Source organism: Bacillus rossius (genome assembly GCF_032445375.1).
Source record: "Bacillus rossius redtenbacheri isolate Brsri chromosome 9 unlocalized genomic scaffold, Brsri_v3 Brsri_v3_scf9_2, whole genome shotgun sequence".
Classification (NCBI taxonomy): Eukaryota; Metazoa; Arthropoda; class Insecta; order Phasmatodea; family Bacillidae; genus Bacillus; species Bacillus rossius.
In genome coordinates this window covers 25,847,094-25,871,844 of record NW_026962013.1, presented here as the reverse complement: position 1 = coordinate 25,871,844, position 24,751 = coordinate 25,847,094, and the positions used below count along the sequence as shown (strand labels likewise).

The window sequence follows — 24,751 nt, the reverse complement described above, 5'->3', positions numbered from 1 at the left end:
GCGAGCGCCGGTAACTTCTAGTAAATAAACTTGCATGACACGTGGAAAGAATTCAGACAAAAATTTACGAATGACACCTCGTGGTTAACTAATTGTGACGTAATCTCTCACTAGACATTAATTTTATGTTTTTCCACCGCTGAGTAATTCATACAACTTGGACGTGTATGCAAGTTTAGGAGTTTTTTTTTGCCACTTTTATGTTTTAAAACTAATTTATCATGTAAATCTGAACCTTAATGAAATAATCCCATTATTTTTCAAAGATATTAAACTACATTTTATTAACTAAGACCACTCGCCTCTCACTAGAGCGATTCTGTTTTGAATTACCGTTTTGTTCGAACCAGAATTTTTGAGATTTCCGTTCTCGGGGTTACGGGGTACTTCAGTTTTCCCCAGTGCATTACGTCACCACTCCATCAAACTACTTGACTTTCCATCCGTCTCTGATATTCATTTCGACGAGACATTAAGCATAGCACTTTTTTAAATTAACGAAGAATTAGTTCAATGGAGAAGTTTTATTACCTATATTCATTTAAAGTTTTTTCATTAGTGAAGATATTGGGGAAACAAGGTATACTTTATATTTTTCCAAGCTACGTTGTTGTATCCTTGTATTTGTTAGCATGTTGCATAAAAAAACTCCCGAGAAGAAATTACTAATTACTTCGCAGGGGACTGCAAATGGCGCAATAGTTAAACTGTACCACGAATGTTGACTTTAGTAAATGTCCAAGGCTAAAACATGTGGTTTATCGAACCTTGAAATAATATAATAAATCGGCATTGCCAGATGGGGCTGAAATAAAAAAAAACGTTTAGTAGTGAATAAAGAGCTTAACATTTTATAATGATCCTTATTTGGAAAAGACCGGATTTCAGTTTACATTTTGCTTTCATAACCTACAGCCTGCCTGTGGTGTCTGATCCTTGAAAGGACTCAACCTGTAGCAAGCATGTGTGAATCACGCGACCACAGAACGAAGTAGGTCATTAGACTGTGACTGTAAGTGCATGTGACCTTAAGGCCCGGTGCACACGTGCGGACATTGTCCGCACGGTGCCGCTGCGGCGCCGGAGATGCGTCCTCGAAGGCTTGACTGATAAGAAGTAATGCACACACAGCTGCGGCGCCGCAGTGGCACCGCACGTCTATTGCACGTCCACTGTGCTTACATTTTTGTCCGTAGATCCCACAGGAACGCTGCGGCGCCGCACGTCCAACTACGTTCCTTAGTACATTGGTGTCAATCGAGCAGTGCACACGTGCGGTCGATTGCCGCAAAGTGAGATGGCAGCATCACGTTAATTTTAAGACATGTTAGATGTTGAACTATTCATCGCAGAAGTTAAAAGTTATCCAGAGATATGGAGCGTTGCCGTTGAAGAATACCATGACCGCAATAAAAAAAGAAGTGCGTGGATCAACATGTACCGTAAATTTTGCGAATCGTTTGACGAAAAGGATGACAAGGAAAAACATTCGAAATATGTAAGAATACATTATACTTTATTTTAATGAATGCCTATATACTGATCTATATAAATACAGATAAGAAATAAGTGTTTTAATAAACGCACAGTATTTCAGAACAGGCTGTATGATTAAATACATTTTCAGATGTGAAACATGTCAGTGAATATTTAACGTTAATGTACGTACATAATGTCAGGATACATGCTGATGAAATATTATGCGTGGGCCAACCTACAAAGCAACTATGTCATACACTTTAAAATGTTCAGATGCTATTTTGTTGCCATGGTACACTGCCAACAGGCGAGGAAAAATAATCAGCAAGTGTGTTTCGTATTTGGTTGCAGTGGAGTGCCACTCTACATCCATTTGTGTCATTATGTGTTACATCATCCATCCCTTGTACACTTTGCTGTGTTCTTCGCTTTTATGCTGTCCGTAATTCTCGCTAACAATTCATCAAATGACTGGACACTCATACGGAAATAATTGTGAAATTTTCTGCATTGCCTCTCAGGTCTGAAAAACTTGTGGCAAATCTGCCTCTCAGGAGTCTTGAATCGGTGAACGGATGCATCCAATGTTTCCTAGTTGTATCCAATAAACATTTGTATACTAGGTACACAAAGAATACCCGTTTACGTTTGTACACATCCATCTCGTTAGTCGGCATCGTTCAGACTGTCCGGTATTTTTCCATACTGTGTGATTGTGTTTCTGCGGCAACGTTGCGGCGCCGCAGCGGCGACGCGCGGACAATGTCCGCATGTGTGCACCGGGCCTAAGGTGCGCGTTACGTATGTCTGAAATGGGGAATAACACTTGCCTCTCTTGAAAACGTTAAGTGTAGAGGTAATCAACATAGTGTTAAGGGGAAGGGCATATTTCACAAGCTTTGAATCTTTGTTGTGTGGAAACTTGTCCGATGTCCGGACTCTTATAAGTTTATAAAATGTCTAGTTCTACCTTAGGAGGTGCTCACTGCTAGAAATAACAGTATATTTACGGACTTTTAAAATAAGGGTTCACCTCAATTAAACGAAGAGTTCTTCATAATTTCAGTGTTCTTGCTCTAGTCTTAACAGGTTTTTCAAATTTTGCTTGTTTACCAGGATTGTTCTTGTGGATTAATGTTTAAAATAAGCGAACTTAATGCCCGCAAATTGACAAAAAAATTGGTTGTCTGTAAAGTCGGTTTACGGACGATAGTTTGACGTGACAACGTCATAACAAAACATTGACGAAATGATTGCATACTTTTATGAATAAAATTGAATCATTTTTATTGAATTATCACTATTTTTTATGGATACAAAGAAGGAGTGAAATGAAATATACAATTTAATTGATAAATTTACTTTTATTTGCACTCATTAATTCAAATATGTTTATTACTTTAACGAAGAGATTATTTTAACTATAACTTTTATACATTTTTGCTATTTAACTTTTTCCAATCTGTGTTATTCTGTTAACGATAGGACGATGATAGGAAAGGTAGGAAACGAATGGGAGTGTTTCAAGTTTAATGTGCCTCGAAAAAGTCAAATCGATGGTTGTTCCAATCGAGTGGAAGAGAGATAGATGCGGCGCAAGCGTACAATGAGCGTAACGGGACACAGCGTAACGGGATACAGTGTAACGGGAAACTTTTTCGTGCGTGCAGCCGGCGTTCATCGATTTATTAGACGTTGTCACGTCAAAAATTATTGAAAATTTACAAATATTTCTGGATTATTTGCAACCGGCGTTCTCCGTCAACACGCTCGGGTAAGATAGCGAATAAGCACTGCCTTGTTGGGATACAACCGTAACCTAACTCGCGGGCCGTATTCAAGAACGTGTCCAAACCGAATCTCAGTACGGAAACAGATCGGGTATCATTTTAATAAACGGTGTCCTGCGCGAGAATGGAAACTGGATCCAGCGCATTCTAACGGCGTTTGACAACCCATCGATACTATTGCTACGGCAAAAATTCCTAGAGATAGCAGCACCATTTCACGAATTAAATGGTGTTATTCTAATCTTCTCAAGTACTTTTTAAGTTGATAATATTTCTTGTTATGACCATTAAAGTGTACAAACTGTATTCCAGGATAGTTTCGCTACCATAAAGTTCTATTGCCACACCAATTCGTTTGGTACGTCCCCCGATATTCACGAACACACACACACACACACACACACACACACATACATACATATATATATATAATAGCGCCAGATGCGAGTTCACCATCTGGACGAAATCAACGAAACAGTGAACTCTGCGCATGCGTGGAATTTGGGCAACAGTTAGGTCACGGATAAGACACCGAAATCTGTTCTCTAAAAATAGTGGGTTGGTCGTGTCCTATCGTGCACTAGGAATACGTTTAGGGTACAGGAGTAGCATATTCAACACCTAAACCCTTATTTTTGTGATTTGGAATACCGGCGTAATTACTTCAAACTCTCCTACCTTCGGTATATATTGCCTAAATATAACTTCACCTGGTCAAACAGTATTTGATCATTTTACATAACCCGTCTCACGCAACCATGAGCTACTGCCTGCCAAAGTAAAACTGTCACAGCCTTTAATCTTTTGATTCCATGAAAACCTTCCGGACATATTTGAAAATAAAACTTTTTTTTAAAGTTTTAGAGTTGGTTCCAAGTTTACAAAATAATGACAGGACAGCTCTCTACTATTACGGAAATGTACGCACGTTAAATAAGACAATATATTATCTAATACGTCAGATTGAATTCACGGTTTACGTTCGATCTGTGTGCTTGTGGGATATGACGACAATCAATGCAATATATTAGGGCTTACACTCGCTTTGACTGCGGAAATTTCCTGTCATAGCCACGCGAACTACTGCGGCTATAAATCCGGTGAAATTTAAGAGGAAACATATGGTGGCAACACATGACGCAAGTTGCAGCCAATATTACATTCGAAACATTTCACACCATGGAAACGCAAACAAATAAAAATTTTCAAAAATTAATTGCTCGCTGCAAGGCCATTGTTTTTCGAAATAACAACATATCACATTCATCATCGACTCAATCGAATAAACCGAAGCAATAAAACCTCCTATTTGAACTACATTTGGAAATGCATTTAAACATAGAAACAATATTTTACATTTTATTATATTTTGTCCGTACTGCAGAATCGGAATGCTGAAAAATTTTCGGAAAATTTTAAATACAAAAGTTATTGAATGATATTTTACCACAGTGGTAGGTAGTTACTGGACTTGACACGGTCTGGAATTTTTTATGCGCAAGTAATTTTATTTATTACCAAAAATGATATCTTTAAGTAAGCTTTAAAAGGGTTGTGGAAATATGTGCAAACGATGGTATTATTACTGTAATTATTTATTGTATTCTCTCGCCCACCATACAAAACATGAGTCAGCATATAATACGAAAATTTTGTGAGGTAATTTAATTAAATCTGAAATAAACTGGAAACATAATCCATAGTGCGAAATGAACCATAGAATTGTTATGGTTATGCGCAATGATTTTATAGCTAGAGTAGCATGATTTTGAAACCAGACAGACTGCATTCTTGATAATGTCTGTCCGGAATTTTTTTTAATTTCTAGCCGGTATCTAATATTTATTGAGTCACGATTGCTGAGACAGAAAGCGTATTTGAAATGATTTTTATTTGTTGTATTTTATTTGTTATGTACATAGAATTTTACTGTCTTTTTAATCATACCCGCATTTACCGTGAATATTTCTCTACATTGAAAAGGCTACGAAAATATATTTAAAAAAATTCATGATTGATGGTTCTCAAAGTATTTATGTTAAATTTAGGGAAGATGTCATAATGGATTCAACAGTTTTCAAGCCAGAAACAAATGTATTGTCTAATATATAAAATTTGCCTACAGGAAGGCAGATATCACCCATTAAGAGATTTTCAAAGACCATAGCATAGCGTCTATCCACAGTATTAGTACATATGTTAGTTCCTAAAATGGAGAAACAGGAGAAACTATTTCTAAACAGTGTAAATACTACAGTGAATAGGAAGACCAAAAGTGAAATTCTAAAATGATTTAAGCGACCTGAAATCATTCCAAAACTCTTCTCGGGTTACGGTTAAGAAGGTAACAGGGAGCAACATTACTTAGGGACCTCATAAATAAGTAACATGGCTTCTTACAGTTTCTACACATTATATATATATATATAATATATATATATATTATATATATATAAAGCGCATTTCTTAAAAATTTGATTAAACAAATTTAAAACTTATGAATAAAATACTAATCAATCTTAATTAAATTCTTAAATGTTAAACTTAGAAAGTTCTCATGAAATTTTAATGGCTTGGGAGGGTACCACGTCACAACCGTGAAAAAGTATTCGCTTCTCGTGACCTTGTCGCAAATGTCTGTAAAGTGTGCGACGCGGCAAGGGTATTCTTCCAGCGGGCGGAGTTTCCGCGAGCACTAGCAAGAGAGCCGTGAAGTTTTTCTCTCAGTAGAAAAAAAACAAAACAATAATTCTTTGGGCCATTTAGTGTTTTCCGTTCCTGAACTTTTGGGGACGTTTTCTGCGAGTCTCGACGGAGCTTTCGCTCGTAAAACCAAACTGAAATTCAAGGGAAAAGTGTTCATGAAATAAGCGCTGCAGAATTAAAGGGTCATTCTTCGGTCTCTCGCACAGCAGAGACGCGCCGATAGACCCGCGGCGTTCGCAGGTCCTGCTCGCCCCAGCAGTGCGACTGCAGAGCTCACGTGTTCGCGCGAGCAGAGAGTCGCTGAGGAGGGAGCGCCTAGCTTGCGCGACGACACCGCGCTGACCCAAAACCTAACGTAAATATTTACGTAACAAAAAAATTTCGTTCTCGCCAATCAACTGAAAGGGTTCACAATATAAAAATGCTAAAACTTAAATTCCGGTTGCAAACGCGAAAATAACTCGTTCTACAGCAGTTGACTGTTGTGAAAAAAAAAAATTGATTGTCTGTAAAGTCGTTTTACGGTCGATAGTTTAACGTGACAACGTCATAATAAAACATTGATGAAATGATTGCATACTTTTATGAATAAAATTGAATCATTTTAATTTTAATAATAAAAGAATAAATACTTGAAATTATACTAGTAATCAGATTAATTTTCTTACGTACATTTGACGTAGAAATTATTTAATATTACACATTTATAAACAAGGTTTTATGTTTTCACTTCTGTCGGTGCGGCGCAAGCGTACAATGAGCGTAACGGGACACAGCGTAACGGAACAATGTGCGTAACGGGACACTTTTTCGTGCGTACAGCCGGCGTTCATCGATTTATTAGACGTTGTCACGTCAAGAAAATATGTTTTAACTGTTCCACGCCTACGTCATTGTCTGTGGCGAGGATCCCTGAACGGGCCAAAATGACCTGATTCACAGACTCGCGCATGACGGCAGAACATACGTCGGAGCTGGTCTTACTAGTTAGTCCGTGGCTATGACAGGGCGTGCTCCACACGCGGGCTGGCAAGCACTAGGCTCGTGGTCCACATCATCCTACGAGCACCCGGCTCAGCCCGAGGTGTGGCCTGCAGCTGATATCAGCAGGAACTGACCCGAGGCGTCGCTCTTCCAGCGCGCATCTCAGTATTTCGCGCATTCGATCGTGCGCTCCGCGCGCCGACGCAGCACAACCGACCGAAATTACCGCATCGATCCCATAGTCTAAGTACACCTGGCGCCAAGATAATGGTACACTCCACAACCATAAACTCGCGTAATTATGGCACACCCTTCGTAAGTGCTTGAGGAAAAAAATATCAAAATAAAAACCAAGAATACTTAAAACTCTACAAGCCAAAAACACACACACGCACACCGATAAATAATATAACATAATTCACATAATGTAAAATAACTCAATTTAAATATGGCACCTAGAGCAGCTCTTAAAATAGAATAGCTGCAAAAGTAAACAATATCACTAGCCCGAGGCGGAACAACGCCACAACATACAAACACTGTTAACTTTAGCCATATATGATATGCTTGAATGACAGAGAATTGTTACTGCCAAAAAAACTGGTGAAACCAAGATGGCGTCATTTGCTTACTATCCAGCCCCTTAATTTAATTTGCACTGTCTAAATCCTTAGCTGCAGTATGTACACGGGGCGTAAATTACAGATATTGGTTTTTCTGCAAATAGGGGCAGAAGAAATTCCTATGCGCTCATTATGGGTTTACTCATTTCCGAAGAGCGTTGAGCTGTGGCTGGGTAATGATCGCTCGGGCTGTTGGAAGAGACGAATACACGGCAAGGGGTCGGGGTAGGTGCGGGAATACAAGGTTTTCTGGGGGGAATGGGGGAGGGGTAGCCAGACGGAACTGAAAAGTGTTGGACCAGGAGACGAGGAAGAGCTGCGAAAATCCCCCGCGGAGCCTTCAATAATGCGGTTAGAGAGCTGCGAATTGGAGTCTCTCTCTCCCCTGCCCTTTTTTTCCTCTCTTCACAAGCGCCACGTCGCGTCGTGCTAAAAATAACCCGAGAAGCCTTTTCCACGCGGAGACTCAGAATGGTTGCTTGATGAAGCAGTTCCTGGCAGCCATTGCTGGCTGCCACCGAGCTGTCCCCACAGCCATCGACCCGCGGAGTCCGCCGGGAGTACCACGCCCTTAACCTCCAGTGTTCAGTTTATGACAGCTGGGTTTTGATGGTTTTGTTATAAAGGACAGCAGGGCTGCTAAGTATCACATTTAATTTATCGTAACTAAAATGTAAGATTGATTAGGTTAGGCTAGCGTTATTTAAAATACTCTATGACTGTAAAATATAATAATTATTGAATTATGGTGTTTTTTCAAGAGTGTTCGGGAAACTTCGGAGAAATTTTGAACTGTTCGGGTGTGACATCCCTGTGAACTGAAGCTATCCTGTATGTTCTATGAACTGAAGGATTCTCTCTTGTTTTAATGAGACTAACGACACCCTGGAGGAAAAGAAATTAGAGAATTGCATTGAGGACACGTACGATTTTCAAGCACAACAAGAATGTGTAAAATCGGGTAAAAAAAAGTTATGGCCATGGAGGCACTGCATTCAATTAAACCTCGTACATATCGTGAACAATCGTATGAAGGCTTATTGTACTTTCAATATCCATTTCGTTAGAGACCATGAGTGGTGATGACGTGGGAAAAGAGCTTTGACGGAGTGAATCTGTGGGCGAAACGGGAGCACCCGAAGAAAATCTACCGACTCACGGAAACGTCCGCCACGTCTCAAAATTGCAATAATAAAATGAGTAGCCTGTGTCGGGACACGGCCGAAAATTTTTTAACGTGAATACGTCGTGTATACTGGAAGTTAAATAAAAGACGGCAGTTCCAATCAAATGTTCGTAATTGAACTATCAATGTTATTTCTGTTACAGCCGTACCGTGCTAGGCCGCGGATGAACACCATCGGCACTCGTACCAGGACGGGTGACGTCCGCCATCTTGGCGTTATTACTCTCCCTGCAGAGTCTGGTCGGTTCTGCAGAGGTAAGTGGCGCCTTTTCTGAATCTCACAAGCTGTTCTTTCACCTAATCGTCATTTCTGGCAATTTCGATTATATAAATTCGTTTTATGCCTCGACAATGTAATTTTTTTTAGCACTTTTCTTTGTGATTTTGTCTCACATATATAACCTTGTAACCGTCTTTAAAACCTTCCAAACGTTTTTTAAATAGCTCACTATCTTCTGTACAAAATGAATCTTATTTAATTCAAACTGGTCAACGCGTGTATACAAAAACAGCTCTTAAAGTAGAAGAGCCACCCGAAAACTAAATTTCAAGAAACGTGCCTACTACTCAAAGTGACCTGTAAGCACACAAAAAAAGTTTTATAATGGTACATGCGTAAAACCTTACCCTGCCTATGAGGCATATATGTACAAAACTTGAATGTAATAAGCCCGGTTTATATTTTAAAACGTTTCAAATTCAATGCTATCTGCGTTACACTCTACTTTTAAAACTAGAATCCCTATTTGTAAGACGTATTCACGTCAACAATTTCTTGTTTGACCTCTCGACCGCCGCGTTCAATGTGATCGTGTTCGGCCACGACTTTGGACGGTCATTCATGCCAACGGATGAGCAGCATTACTTATACTCAAACATTTTCAAAGTGACAACCCTTTGCAACAAAAATTTTCACGTTTTAGCGTCTTTCCGATAAAAAAAAAAAGAACCTTAGAAATAAAATTTGTTCAGTTTTTAATCGAATGTACTGTAGAGATGTGTGGCTAGCGCTATATTTGGCGCTTTTCATCGAGCACGAAAAAAACAAAACAAAAAAAAAACAATAGGCGCACAAAACCGCGCAGCTAACTTTAGGCATTATAGACCTGCTTGTTTCGCTTTATTATTTGGAGAGGGGCTCTAACGTCGTTCTCATTTGACCATTATGTAGTTTGACACGTGAAACAAATAATAACGTTACAAAATTAAAATTATCCAATCACTTGCAATCCTGCCAGAAGGTAAAATGGGTCAACAACCAATTGGCAATACACACCGACTAATTTTTGTATACAAATGTGTTAGCTAATAACGAATTAAAAAATAATACTCTAAAATCGCGAGAATGTACGGAGTATGGCAGAAATGCGTTTCTTATTCCGATTGCAAAGCTGCACGGGCGAGCGGCGAGCATCGTATATGTTCGGGATCGACTAGGGATCAATGAACCGTAGGCATTCTCCTTTAACATTAAATTATAGACCCAGATCCTTAGCCGCCGACCGCCTCAGCTCAGTTGTAGAAGTACCAACTTCCGAGCGTGGAGATACAGGTTTCGAATCTCTGAGTAAGGTATGGATGAGTGATGTTCTTTAGAAATTCAAGTTTTCGTTTAGTTTAGTACGTAAGCCACCCATTTTTTTTCCATCCTACCAGCAAACCGATTGTAAAACTTAATAAGAAAAATTAAATTGTCATTGTATACTGGTGCGCTTTGAGTAAAAATTGGCGTTTGTATTTTTTCATTTTTTTTGTTATCGACGGAACAAGCGACCGCTTTCTGATTTATACGAAAACATTATCCCATCAACTCAACCCGCACAAATATTATCACAAGCCCAATGCCCACTTCAGTATCCACACACGCGTGATATTCTCTTTCATTAGCGGACAATCGCGTGTCTCATTAGAGAGGAGCTGAGTTGACACTGCAGCCCTTCCGCCGTCCACCCCCCCCCCCCCCCCACTGACCCCCCTTCCTGCACCGAATGGTTGACGGAACCAAATGGCCGCTGATTGGTCAGGCGTGTGCGTGCGAGAACGACCTACGAGCCGGGAAGTCAGGTCCGTAGCAACTGCCCATTAGTACACTGACACTAATACCGTGATATCACACGAAGATATGCCTGAATGAGTGTCAGGCCTGATTCACCTATTCACATGCACATATGAGCTGATAACCCATGCATGTGTCAATAGGGTTTTGTTGGAGTAGCTCATACGGCTTTATTCTTTTAATTATTTCGACACTGACACACCAAACCATGTGGGTTCAAACAATGTAATATGGCCAGTCTAGTAATTTGTCTAGAGAAAAACTTTTTAAAAGTTGCGTGGGAGTGGGTACCTGGAATGTCCAACACATATCGTGCCGTGTACTATTCGACATTGAGGGTCGTTCAGCTGGCGCCATTTCATTGTCAGTTGTTTTTCTTACTTTCAGGAAATAAATCTTTTGAACCTAGAAAAGGAAATGGAATCAATTAAAAAAAACTTTATTGAATTTTTAACTATTTAAAGAAAAGCCAACTAAGTAACCAATGGTTATTTTTTCATTTTGAAACTTTTGTTTTTGGCATTCACTACAATGTTTTTTGAGTATAAGCATATGCTGCTATCTGCTTATATAAGTTGAAGTTCTCAAGCATACAGTGTCTTCTAAAACAACCATTAAGAATTTTTTTTGCAGATTTTACCTCTGATGCCAAGCGGCTACCATTTTTACACAACCATAACTTGTACATTATATGAAGGACAATATAAGTAAATTGAAGAAGAGTGCCACTGTCAAAAATACTTTAGAAAATATCCAGACTCTTGGTGTTCATACTGTGATGGACTGAATAGTGATTATCGTAAGGGAGAAGTATGGGTTTGTTGCATGGAATTTAAGGATTGGTACCATGAATAATATGCAATAGCAGGAAACACTGACAAAAAATATTTCGGAATGTAAAAAAATTAATTAAAATTACATTATTATTGGTGGTCATATTAAAAGACTGTTTTCTATTATGGCCAAGTTGGCTATCTTTCAATTATATTTTTTTAACTGTTCTATTATAAGCGTATTTAAACTTTTATTATATTTAATTGTATTGCAGAAGCTATGTACCAAAAATAGTACTTTTTCATCTCCGTATTTATATCCTGTATGGATATATCACTATTTCTAAATTTTAGTGGACGTATTACAGGAATTGACCCTATAAAAGTATTAACTAGAAATCAAGCATAAATTAACATTATAACATTTTATACATTAGAGCATTGATTAATGAACTACTAAATAACGTACATTTTAGTTCTTGCATAAACAATCCAAAATATTGTTTTGATTTAAAAAATCTTATTAAAATTAATATTCTATTTATGATACTGTCATTCACGAATTCATACACTCATTCATTCTTTATTACCTTGGTTATGTGTCTGTGAATTTAGAGATGGCATGTACCTTTTTAAGAGTACATTTTTCTCTACAATTTTGATCAGTGACTTATAAGTAATATCATTAATTAATTTTTAAAGCAGGAATTATACCTGAGCATTGTAATATCTCGACAATTTCTTGCACAATATGATTTATAAGTATAAACAGTTCTCTAGTCCCCCCAAATTGCATCCTGCTCTACTCTCATTGATTGTTCCGCCATGCATCCGTAACAGAAATAAAATATATTCATTTTCCTTATATGCGTACGAACTGTCTCCCATGCACACGACCGTCCTATGCGCTATTGTGAATCAGTAGTTTGGAAAACATGGCGGTAAAATCTTGTGCGCACGACCTACTGTTATTGTAATTTTTCAGCTTAAGTATCCAATATCGTTGATCGGCTGTGTAACCAGGTACCCAGTAGTCTCTGGTAGCACAAGATTAAATAATTTTAATTGGACGATCGTCTGAGCAATTAAGTACGCCGTGAAAATAGTCAGTAGGTACCGTTACCTGCGGCCCATTCATTCAACTTCCCTGAACTCCGTCACAAATCACATTTACCCTTCAAATTGCGTTTCTTCATCTTGTTTCACAACGCGGACAGCCAACCGGCAAAAAGCGCGAGGAAAAATAAGTATACTACCTACGTAGTATTGGTATAGGCTAGAACACTATAAAGACCAGGTATTTACGGCCGCCATTATTGATCGTGTGAGAGAAAGGTCGCTGACACCGGCTAGCGCAGCGATCAAATTAACTCGTCACTGTAAAGTAACCAAAAAACTAAAATTTACAACATTTTAAGGTTATGCACCTTATACGATACAAAGCCTCCAATGATTTAGCATTAAAAATTGTATTCACTCTAATACGGCCGAAAAAATAATAAATTACGAAGCCTTTTTCAGGTTCGAAAGTGTTCAACTTTCTTTAAGGAAAGATATTTGTTTTTCTAATAATTTTAGGTAGGTAATGTAGCTTATTAAGTGTGCAGTAAGGGTCAAATATATATACAATCTACGCTTATTTCACGTTGATAAATTTAATAAGTTCTCAAATTTATTCATGAATACCAGACATATTTATTTAGTTTAATATCATTGCCAATTTAAATTATATATTTTTTTCTAGGCATCTTCAGCTTTATATGTTTGTTAATAACATTACTTAGATTAGAACTACAGAGATCTTTTGAAAATTTTAAATAATATTAAAATATTAAATTTCAATTAAAATAATAAAAGCATTTTTGAATTGCAGAATTTGAGATTCTATAAAATAATTGTTGATATATCTTTTAATTACTCTCACCTTACTTGTGGACAGCACATTAGCCATTTGAGGAATGGAAGGTAATTTTGCCAAAACATTTCTAATGACAGTCACTGATTTTAAAATGTAAATAAGTTATATATATTTTTTAGAGGAATCTATGCCAAGAATGAATTAGCTTCATTAAAAATAGGCTAATTATGCCTACTTATAACGCAAATTCTTGATTTTAAAAGTGATATTATTAGAAAAGCCTTAAGAACTTGATGAGCCTTGTGCACAGATTTTATTTATTAAATATATAATACTTTAAACCTGACAATGTGAGTATTTGAACTTGCGTTGTATCATCGCTGTATCCGCACCCATCAAACCAACAGTGGCTTTCTGCATAATTTAATTTTAAATGCCACTGGCTTGTTGAACCTTTACTTACGTATAAACATTTACTTAGGCACAGCTACTTATATAAAAGACCGAAGATTCTACAGTAATATCACAAATGAAACAACTTGGAATATTTTTGAGACAGCTGTTACGAAAGCTTTTTTTCAATGTGCAATGTGCAAGAGCGAGCGGAAACTTGAAAACATAAAAACATTCAAGAATATTGTGAGAGAACGATTACATGTATATTCAACGTTTAGTAAAAACAGATTTTATATTTGATCCTTGCTGCAATTATTTTTCGTATGCTAACATTACCTACATAAGTAATAGGTAAACAAAATATTCTCGATAAAGTCAGTTGAAAACACCACCTTGCAAACATCAAAAACGCTTTGCGATGTATTTTTTTTGGCCGTGTTATAGACTTTGCACCGTAAGGAATGTAACATTAAAATTTTGGTGGGGTTTGGTTTGTTGGTTACTTCACAGAGACGAGTTTATGTCACCGCCACGCTGGCCGGGAGTCGGCACCCCTTCTCGCGCGCGACCACAAAGGGGCGGCCGTTAATACCCAGTCTTTGCAGTCGCCTTAGTGTAAGACCCTTAATTCGTGCGTTGCGGTAACCAACATATCACATTACAGGAAAACTTGAAATTAACTAACAGTATTTTAATTATTTTGTGTTCAACTTCATTACAGTCATCTGAGGACATGTCTCGGCCGTTAGCTGAACATATAGAATTATAACCTTTGAACCTTTCCAAACAGCAAATAAATTTTTTGCCAATACTATTACATTTATATTTGCTTAATTAAAGGGAAAAAAACTATCTAAAAAGCCACCTAAACATTAAAAAAGTTAACATAATAACGTTGGTGCATCCTAAAGTTTTATGTGAATATTAAATTACGTTACACGTTGTTCATGTCACTGAAGATACGTTGTTTAGATAACTATCTGTGAAATCACATTTGCGACATAGTTTATTCTTAATGTAGATACAGAAAAAAGAAACTGGTTTACTGCCTATTGCATTTAAGAGAATTGGTTCACACACTCTGCAGACACACCACACTTTGTAATGATGTTATTAATGGATAGTTATTTTGAAGTCATTTACTATAGTTTTCTATAAGTTTTTAGTTTTATAAGTAAGTCAAAATATGAACATTTTGAAAATAATACCCTGACTATGCACATGGTAATCCAGGGAATTTGAAATTTATAAAGGTCACGATGAAAAAAAATTAATGACTATACTAAAGCATTGTGAAAATTATACCAACTGTCCTTTTTAATATTCAAATAATTATCTTTAATTAATCTTTCCTTGCAACAACTGATAAGATGCAAACGAATTTACTGTCTCTTTGGGAAGATAATACAAGAAAACTTGTGTATCGACTTCATTGCCCATTAAAATCTTGTAGACTTCTACCAAAATCTCAGTCCTTTGAAAATGTAATATCCAACGCACAGTTATAAACGAGGCACTTCTAGAACCAACGGTCCACATTTCTTTGCCACGTCTCTAAGAAAGTGATTAAACAGTTCCACCCCAGTATCCAGCAATCTTGAATCCCGAGAGATTGTTTGCGAATTTTTCCGTGAAGACGGGCAAGAACGGTACGAGATAAACAGTTCGTAAACTGGCGGCTTGTTGTCACCCATTTTATATATATTTTTATACAGTTATTTGTATGTTCAACAATAAAGAGCAAATAATTCAGCAATTAATGTCAAACCATTTTCAAAAAGTTTTTATAAGCTTAAAGTCCATTGATTAACACTAATTTTTCAAAATCATTAAACAACTTGTTCTTCCTCAGGTATATTTTTAACTAAAGGTTCAAAAAATTACTTGTATCAGAGGAATTCTCACTTTAAAACATACGCCCATTTAATTTATAAAGAAAGTTCAAGAATAACCACAATTAAGTGCTTAAAGCAATAAAACTAAAATTTACGAGAGCTATACGTAAAGTAAGCCGTTTGGTCTTTTAAAAAATTAACTTGTCAGAAAATGTTTTTACTGAAAGTTTTGGATTACTTCATATCTACTTCACATTTTCACATAATATTCATTTAGTTCCAAACACTTTTCGTAACGCTGCACCAGTTTCTCTGCATAGAAGTTCGCCGTCTGGGAATGGAACAAACGCCTTGGGCATAAGCATCACAGACTTCGAATGCGCAATGCGTGTAGCGTAAGTACAGGCGCTTAGTAAACATCTTCGGAAAACGTTTAAGCAATCTCCGTACTCGAGTTGAAAAAAAAATATATACCGTTTTTTGGACGAAAAGACAGTCATTTTGGTTGCTTTAATAAAACGTGGGTAAACAATTGCAGCATAAATAAACAAATTACGATTGTTAATTTCTAGGTGGCGAACATATATCCAGAGGGGTTAAAGAAACTGGTGCAACGTTGCGAAAAGTGCTTGGAACTGAAAGACGATTATGGGAAAATGTAAAGTAGATCTGTAGTCAAATAAATATGTCAATAAAACATTTTCACACGAGTTTATTTTTGTAATGACCAAATGGATCTTAATTTACGATGAGCCTCGAACTTTAATTATTGTAGGGAAATTATTTCTTCTTTGTCCGTTGGTTGTAATGGAATTGTTTGATAACTACTTAGAAAATAAAAATTTTATGGTGGTAAAATAATAAAAATATATATTTTTTTTCAGAAATAATTTTGGCATTCGTGACCGCAGGAGAAGAATGAAAGGCTGATAGTTCGTTAGATGTCTGGTTTAACTTACGTAGATTGATTCCAGCACTATAAGAATCATACTGGAATTATGTTTGAATACTGTACATATATTAATCATATGCATTTATGATCTGGTACCACTAGCAATTACTATGGTAGTTTTAATTTAAAGCATATGTACAAATAACACCACACGCATATTTTTAGTTTTATGATTCCCACAGGTCAGAAATGATTGATTCAATACTGAAACGACATATTTGTCCTTTTATCTCCTATATGTGATGAAATTTGGAGGATTTGTTTGTTCCATTCTTCAAGAGTATTATTTTGTACGCTACAGCCTGCAACGACTTAAAGCCCTCCGTAACTTGTTTTCCTCACGTTGTTTTTTTCTCTCCTTTTTATTTCGCACGGAATAGGTCATGGATCGCAACAGCCGTTAACATCTCACCGAGAAAGTAGGAGCTGCACATTGTCGACGAATCAGCGATCAGATACGTAGAAGCCACGGGAACCGAGAACTGGGGGGAAAAGTGAGGAGGAGGGAGTTTCAAGGCGGGAGAGGATAAAGGAGAAAGAGAAGAGTAATGAGATGAATCACGGGGAGAAGGAGCGAAGTGGGGGGTGGGTAGAGGATTCTGCGGGCGAAACGCTCGACACAGCTCGTGATATCTGTCTGGCGGTATGGATCGCGGTCCATTAACCGGGCCGAAGCGGATGGTTCGGAGAAGATGGAACTGCGGAGGCTGTGCGCGAAGAGTGATAAAAAAAAAACAAAGGTCGAACCAGTGAAGCACGAACACGTGCCGAACAATCTTATCGCCAGGAGGTGATGTATTCAAAACGTCCCACGAACACCTTGATAGCACAGTGAAGTGCCATAAATGAATATCATCACACTAGTCCCGCGTAGTCATGGGGTTTATTCCTGTAAGTGAGGCGGAATGATATATGTGACGCTCGCGGGCTAGTTTCAGTTCACACATATGAAAATTAAAAAAAAAAAAAATGGCGAACCTCTCCAAGTTGGTTTTTGTGAACTAAATTATCTCATTGCTTCATTTATTAACGAGTTTTTATTGATTCCCTTCATACCCTAAAATATTTAAAATTTAAAACACGTTTTCTAACATTCAGTCATCATTTTCTAATCCTACTTAGTTATTTTAACATTCAGCAACACCTTTATCAACTCAAATAGAAAAATATTTTTTTTATATTAAATATGATTATTTGTGTTTTGAAATCCAGTAATTGTATACAAACCTTGAAAATTTCATAAATATCGCAAGCTTTCACGGCCATTGTCTGAAGTAGCTTGGCTTCTGTGTTGCAGCCGCGTCCAAGGCGAATATATCACCGACGTTTCGTTCGACATTGCAGTGACGTCGTTGATATATATTCACTTTGGACGCGGCTACAACCCAGAAACCAAGTTACCTAAAAATTACATTTCTGATATTTAAAAACACTCTAAAATATTTTTTTGTACTTTTACAAGGATATTCATTGGAAACCCTATTTCCAACGATATAACTTTTAAAATTGCAGTTTTACAAAGCTCTGTCTTATAGATTTACAAGCATATCGTTGGCAACAGGGTTTAGAAATATTTTCTTAAAAATGTACAAAAAATGTTTTACAGTGAAAGTTTGAACATATATTAGCCAATTTTTTATGTGCCTCTGAAAAATGGAATCAAAGGCTGGCTGACAGTATCACTAATACTATTTCAAAAGGCGTAATCGGATTTGTTGTGGGTGCAGTATATCTGTTATTATTAAGAGTCTTTATACGGCTAGTTAGTGACAAGTTGGAAAAACACAAAATGTGCTTTCGAACAGTACAATTGATTCCAAAGTATTGCCATTAAGAACTGAGGCATTCTGTATACACTCAACTAATAAATTTACACTCTGATGTCATAGGGATAAATAAAGCTTTAACTCACTTCGTAGAATTTAAACTCGCAAGTTCCATATTATTTTATATAGTAATTTAAGATTATTTTCTGAGAGTTGATAAATAGCGAATTTTTTTTATTGTCAAGGATTATGAATAAGAAAAGTGTATTTTATCAAACGTGCTAACGAAATAAGTTGCCAAATATATTACATATTTAACTCCAAAAATGCAACTCCAATAACCTTCCTTATTTTAATTAAACTGAGTACACACTCAAAAGTTTATACTAATAAGCTGTACTCTATATTTTGAAAACACTTTTCATGGCATATATAGGATTTGACTTTGATAAATTAAAATAAATGATTTTACTTAGAACTCTGCAAACCAAAATTGTACTTAGTACAAAGAAAATTTTCGGAAACCCATTTGCCAACGATATCACTTGTAAAATTGCAAGACAAGGCTTTGTACTATATGAAATTTTACAAAGCTCTATAGTGTAGTTTTACAAGTGATATAGTTGGCAACTGAGTTTCTAAAAGTACAAAAAATAATTACGGTATATTTTTTTAACTTCATACCACGAACTTAGTAAGATAGTGCAAGATAAGTCACAACGCTTATCTGGTCAGTCGAAAATCATAAATTTTTCTTAAACTTGTCAGTGAAGAAACAAAGAGCATTAGCCTGGCAGAAACTGGGTCGTTGATGCTTTGGTTCTCAGACGAAATATTTGTTTTTCTTCAGTTAGTCTACTGTATGAATCCTCAGCGTCTGAACACTGAAAACCATATATTTCTCCACTGGGCGTTTGTTCCGCATCACACTGCACCACACTACATTACACCCACGACAATTTTGAGACGGTACTGGACTGGAAACAAGTTGCATCGCTGCACATTGCTCCGAGGGTGAAAGTGCACAGGTGACATCTTCGGGAAAGAAAACTTTCCTCGAAGAATTCTCCGAAACTCCAGCGCCACGAAACTTCTCTTCCGACCCGGCGAAGGAAAGCGCAACAAAACATCTGAACGTGACAAGTTCGAGCGGGGGCGAAGTTATAACGCGCGTCCATGCGCGGAAGGGCTTTATCTCCCTGGCTTGAAGATGTACGGTTCTGTTTCCAGAGAAAACCTACGTCTTCATTCTTTATCCGCTTCGAATATCGCATCGGTCGATAACTGCTCTCATCCCCCCCCCTTTCCCAATTCTTCTGTGAAACTTACGTAGGCGAGATCCGTAACAAAAAAATATCTAGGCTATGGCAGAGAAATAATCAACAGATTGCGTAATGTTTGGTGCATAGACTATATTTTGCGTTTTAAAGATTCGCAACTTCTATGTGAACAACTATGGCTGCGTTAAGCACGCACAACTAAATCAGTCAGATTGGCGCAAACAATTGAAAGTTGAGCATAAAATAGGCTTATTTAAGCAAGTTGAAAGTACATAAAATATAATACATGATTCCACTATCACACATAAAAAAGAAAAAAATTCCGTGAACGTTCAAAAAATGCCAAATAAACAAACGCCTACAGCTTACAGCCCTTGATGCTGTAGTGTGCAGCATAACAGTGCCTCAAAACCCATATTAAAATACCCCAACCCCTAGTTAGGTGCAATATAAGTTGACTTAGTATGTTAGCACGCGCATTAATTAAGCACCTGAGCCGTGAAATGGTTTGTCCTATGTCGGAAGCAATAAAAACTGGAAAAGGATCACATAAATGCAATTTGATTAAGGTTCATTATGCGTCTGCCGCTTCCTCAGTTCACGGGAACGTAACTAAGAACAGCCAATGAGAAATGATATCATGGTAATGAAAAATTAATATTAAATAAAATTTTTGATATACTGTGATACAACACTGGTCATGTAAAGATATTTTGAAACTTTTTTTGTTGTATTTTAAAACGTAAACTATCATGGCTACCTTCGCCGAAATAAATATAGTTTAAAAAAACTAAATAAACATGCTTTTAAAGATTATCAAACTAAAAAAGTAAAAAATAATTTTAAAATTTAATTTATGACAATAGTATATAGGCAATACTAGTATAAATGAGAAAAAAACTTGAGGCGCTTTGTGCCATATTTTTTGTATATTAAGCGCCCCATGCTTTTTTCTCATTTATACTAGTATTGCTTATATACTATTGTCATAAATTAAATTTTAAAATTATTTTTTACTTTTTAGTTTGATAATCTTTAAAAGCATGTTTCTTTAGTTTTTTTAACTATATTTATTTTTAACTTTTTAGTTTTATATTCTTTAAAAGCATGTTTTTTTAGTTTTTAAAACTATATTTATGTATAATTATCATAGGGAAATGAGTTACCGACACTACCTATTACCATCTGAGATAACTATTTGGAGTTGCAACGTCACAAAGAAATGGTAAAGTCTCTCCGAATCATTTACAGTTAGATGTATGGATATAATCTTATAATTTACCGGGGAAAAAAAAAAAACATTTTTTTTTTCGGCGTGGCCGGGAGTAGAACCCACGATCGCTGAATCCGAAAGCTGACGTCACAGAAGTCGCGCGCCTTAAGGCGGGTACAGACTAGAACATTTTAGCGAACAGAACAGCGAACAGTGTTCGACACATTTTACGAACAGTGTTCAGATTTCGAAAGAACATTGTTCGAGGTGTGTTCCCTGTGACCCATTCCGTACTTAGCAGTGGCACGATGAGTACACAGGCGTAAGTAGCAGCAGCTGTATATATTTACATTCACTATGCGGTTAAAAAGCGAAGGAAATCTCGCCGTTGGTGGATTACAAAACTGTATGAAAGTAGGACAACATATAGTGGCTCGAACTTGTTGGCAGACTTAAGTTTTCAGTCAGTCAGTGGTCTTTACAAGAACTTTACAAGAATGCACCCATCAGATTTTGAGTGGTTGATCAATTTGATAGGAGCGAAAATTGGTAAGAGAGATACGTCGTTCAGAAAAGCAATTCCAATTATAGAAAGACTGGCATTGACATTACGTTTTTTAGCAACTGGTGATTCGTATACCAGCCTTCAGTATGTATTTAAAATTTCAAAACAGACTATCAGCACAGTTATTCCTGAAGTGTGTTCTGCTCTCATCGAAGGACTTGAGGATTACATTAAGGTAAGTATTGACTTATTCTGCGGTACTGTGTAATTGAAAGATTTATTAACGTAATTTTCTACATTTATTTATAAGAAATGACAAAGTTGTTTACACTGTGTTACAAATCATTAGGAGCACTGTAATTAAAACAAAAATATTTTATAAGAGATCGTGAATAATGAAATCATCATCATCAGACGTCAAGGTAGGTGATCCTGCTGAAGGACACGGGGTTGTAGGGTTGGACAATACAGTGTTTGACTGCATGACAGAGTTGTCCGATGGAAAATGACATGGATAGTGTGGTTGTATAAAATTCTGAGTGTTATTGTAGAAACCCCTGTTAGCGCGAAGGAAAATACCCATAATGTCATTTTCAATTGTACATCTAGTATCAACGTTGTACTGTCTCAACTTAGATGCGACCAAATTTCCAAAATGTTGGCACTCATCGTTAAGCTGACTCGCGGTGGACGACAATATATGAAAGGCTTTGTCCAGACGTGCATCTTCGACTCGCTGCTTCTTCTTTTTCGGTACAGTTTCCTGTGCTGATTCTCCAACTGCACCACATTCTACGTCTCTCTCTTCGCTTTCTACTCGCATCTGAAAAATGTCATAATAAGTAATTATAAATAAATTATCGTTTGAGCCAAATAATTTTTCACTGGTTTTATAGCTACATCGTTTAAATTGTTATTACACCACACAACAGTAATTCTTGCATTTTGCAAAATTTCAAGTCAAATACGTGTGTATAATAATGTTTCTGCGTCCCCTTCATTGGACTAGTTGCCACTGAGTTAGGCAGAAACATAAACATGTAAATGAAATAAATGGGATAAATGTCAAAGGAGAATTATAACAACCGGTCGTTACATGTGGTTCTGAATATATCTGTTACAGATTCCTACTACTGAAGAAGAATGGGCGGCAGTAGCAAGAGAATTTGAAAGCAAGTGGCATTTCCCACATTGTGTAGGCGCGCTCGACGGTAAACACGTTGTATTACAGTCACCTATGAATAGTGGAAGCGAGTACATAAACTACAAAGGATTTTTCAGTATAGTACTTTTTGCTTTGGTAGATGCCAATTACAATTTCTTATTTGTAGATGTGGGATGCCAAGGCCGAATATCGGATGGTGGCGTATTTGCAAATTCTGAGCTGGGCAAAAGGATTGCATCGAACTCATTGCATCTTCCTCCCGCCGCCCCATTGAGGAACAGAAACACAGATATCCCATATTTTTTTATTGGGGATGAAGCATTTCCTTTGTCGGGCAACCTTATGAAGGTATATGCTGGTTATCATCGTAAAGGGACAAAGGAACGGATTTTTAACTACAGGTTGTGCAGTACTCGCAGGGTTGTGGAAAACGTGTTCGGCATTGCATCTTCAGTTTTTCGCGTGCTGAGGAAACCTCTTCTCTTAGAACCACAAAATGCTGAGCGAGTTGTAATGACTGTTGCCTTGCTTCACAATTTCTTGAGAAAAAGACCAGAATCTGCTACAGTTTACACACCCCCGGGAACATTTGATAATGAATAAGCGGGAGACGTAATACACGGGCGTTGGAGGGATGATGGTACAGATATGGGTTCGTTGTTGCCAGTTACAAGGGTTCCCCGCAGATCAAAGAATGCGGTACTTGACGTAAGGGAAGAGTTGGCGGAGTATTTTACACGAGAAGGGAAAGTAACGTGGCAAGATGAATATGCTTAGTATGAACGTTTGGTACCAAGCAACTTGTACTTACCGTCGAAATTGTCTTTCTTGGTTTATTTTTGTCCAGCAAGAAACGTAGACTTTCGAAAGCGAACCAGGAACTTCTGTACATTTCGTCAGTTCCTGTAACAAATTACTGTTTGTAGAACAATTTGTGCGACTTAAAATTTTGTTTACGTAATCAAAATGTACTAATGTTTTAAAAGAATCTACTTTACAAAATAAAACTGAAATGAACCCACCTTTTCCAGTTCCAGCAGTGTCTTTCATTTTCTTCCTCTCCCTTCTTAATGCTGATAGCAAACTCTCCATTTTCTTCTTACATTCGTCCACATCTCTGTCCATTTCGGCCCCGATTTCTTCCCACGCGTCTTGTTTTCTAATTTTGTTGAAATGATTAACATTGTTTGGGTCCCATATCACTGTTTGTTGTTTATACAAATCTATCAGTTTTATTTGATCTTCCTTGGACCACTCCATTCTCATATAACAAAAGAGTCACGCACCGCTACTAACTCCGTGAAGACAACACCGCTCCACGTCGACAACTGAATGTTCGCAGGAAGTGTTCGCAGCGACGTCCAGACTGTTATCCGAGCCACGGCGAACATCCTTTGATGTGACGGGCAAAAACCGACAAATATCGGATCGCAACCGAACAAACAACCGAACATTTTTTGTTACGGGGAAATGTTCGTTTTCCCGTCCACATTGGTTGCAAACATGTTCGCGAACAATGTTCTGTCCGTTGAAATGTTCTAGTCTGTACCCGCCCTTAGACCGCTCGGCTAACGAACATAAAGAAATTGGTGGGACATTTTACAGTGATGAGCCACTCACTCTTAGTCGAAAGAGTTACAGACGGACAGACAAACAAACATACAGGTGAAGCTAATATAAAGCATGTAAAAATACTAGGCTTCATGTGGTCCCATTGGGCACTACCCAGCTTATACGTACGCTTTAGTGTCCGTGCCGTGCTAGATAATCTGTATTGTGACTTCTTACGCATACGTTTACGTAACCCGTGTCCGCTTCCGTGTCACTTAGAATGGGCCTTAGAGTGAGCTACCCTACGAGAGCCGTAAGAGGTTACATACATACAACGTGGTATGTGCGAGACGAACGATGAGCTGTTGATTTTTTTCCTATTTTAGTTGCGCGACACCTTACTAGGTAGCGCTAGGGTCGCCGACCTTTTGGCAACAGTGTTCAACCGTGCGAATGGCATGGTCGGCATGTCCGATCCGTGGTCAAAAATGTTTTCTCATTCTGCTTACGTCACGTTGGAGTTATTGCAGACGAGAGAGGCGTAAATCTAGCATGGGTGAACGGTAGTTTGATACAATTAACTGACAAACTGTTAAACAGTGTTGTCCAAATAACAGTAAAAAAGGGGGTTGT

The 24,751-nt window shown here is 37.4% G+C and overlaps 1 protein-coding gene and 1 long non-coding RNA gene across 2 annotated transcripts in view; one reads left to right on the top strand and one right to left on the bottom strand.

The window, feature by feature from the left end:
• LOC134542859 (uncharacterized) overlaps nucleotides 1-24,751 on the top strand; it is a 413,602-nt gene that overhangs the window by 50,621 nt on the left and 338,230 nt on the right. Inside the window, exon 2 of the long non-coding RNA XR_010076861.1 lies at nucleotides 8,912-9,023. This is a non-coding gene — a long non-coding RNA (uncharacterized LOC134542859). The remainder of the gene's footprint in view (nucleotides 1-8,911; nucleotides 9,024-24,751) is intronic.
• Nucleotides 21,232-24,110, bottom strand: LOC134543070 (uncharacterized). The gene is made up of 3 exons (XM_063387824.1): nucleotides 23,590-24,110; nucleotides 23,379-23,470; nucleotides 21,232-22,225 (listed from the first exon to the last, which is right to left on the bottom strand). Exons 1-3 carry the CDS (start codon nucleotides 23,831-23,833, stop codon nucleotides 21,779-21,781), a joined length of 783 nt encoding a protein of 260 aa, XP_063243894.1. The 5' UTR covers nucleotides 23,834-24,110; the 3' UTR covers nucleotides 21,232-21,778.

Excerpts from the sequence above, each read along its gene's own strand:
- LOC134543070 (XM_063387824.1), bottom strand. The coding sequence starts at position 23,833 with ATGAGAATGGAGTGGTCCAAGGAAGATCAAATAAAACTGATAGATTTG. Across the intron at positions 23,471-23,589 it reads CACTGCTGGAACTGGAAAAG|GAACTGACGAAATGTACAGA; the intron begins GTGGGTTCATTT and ends AATTTGTTACAG. Across the intron at positions 22,226-23,378 it reads CAAGAAAGACAATTTCGACG|ATGCGAGTAGAAAGCGAAGA; the intron begins GTAAGTACAAGT and ends GACATTTTTCAG.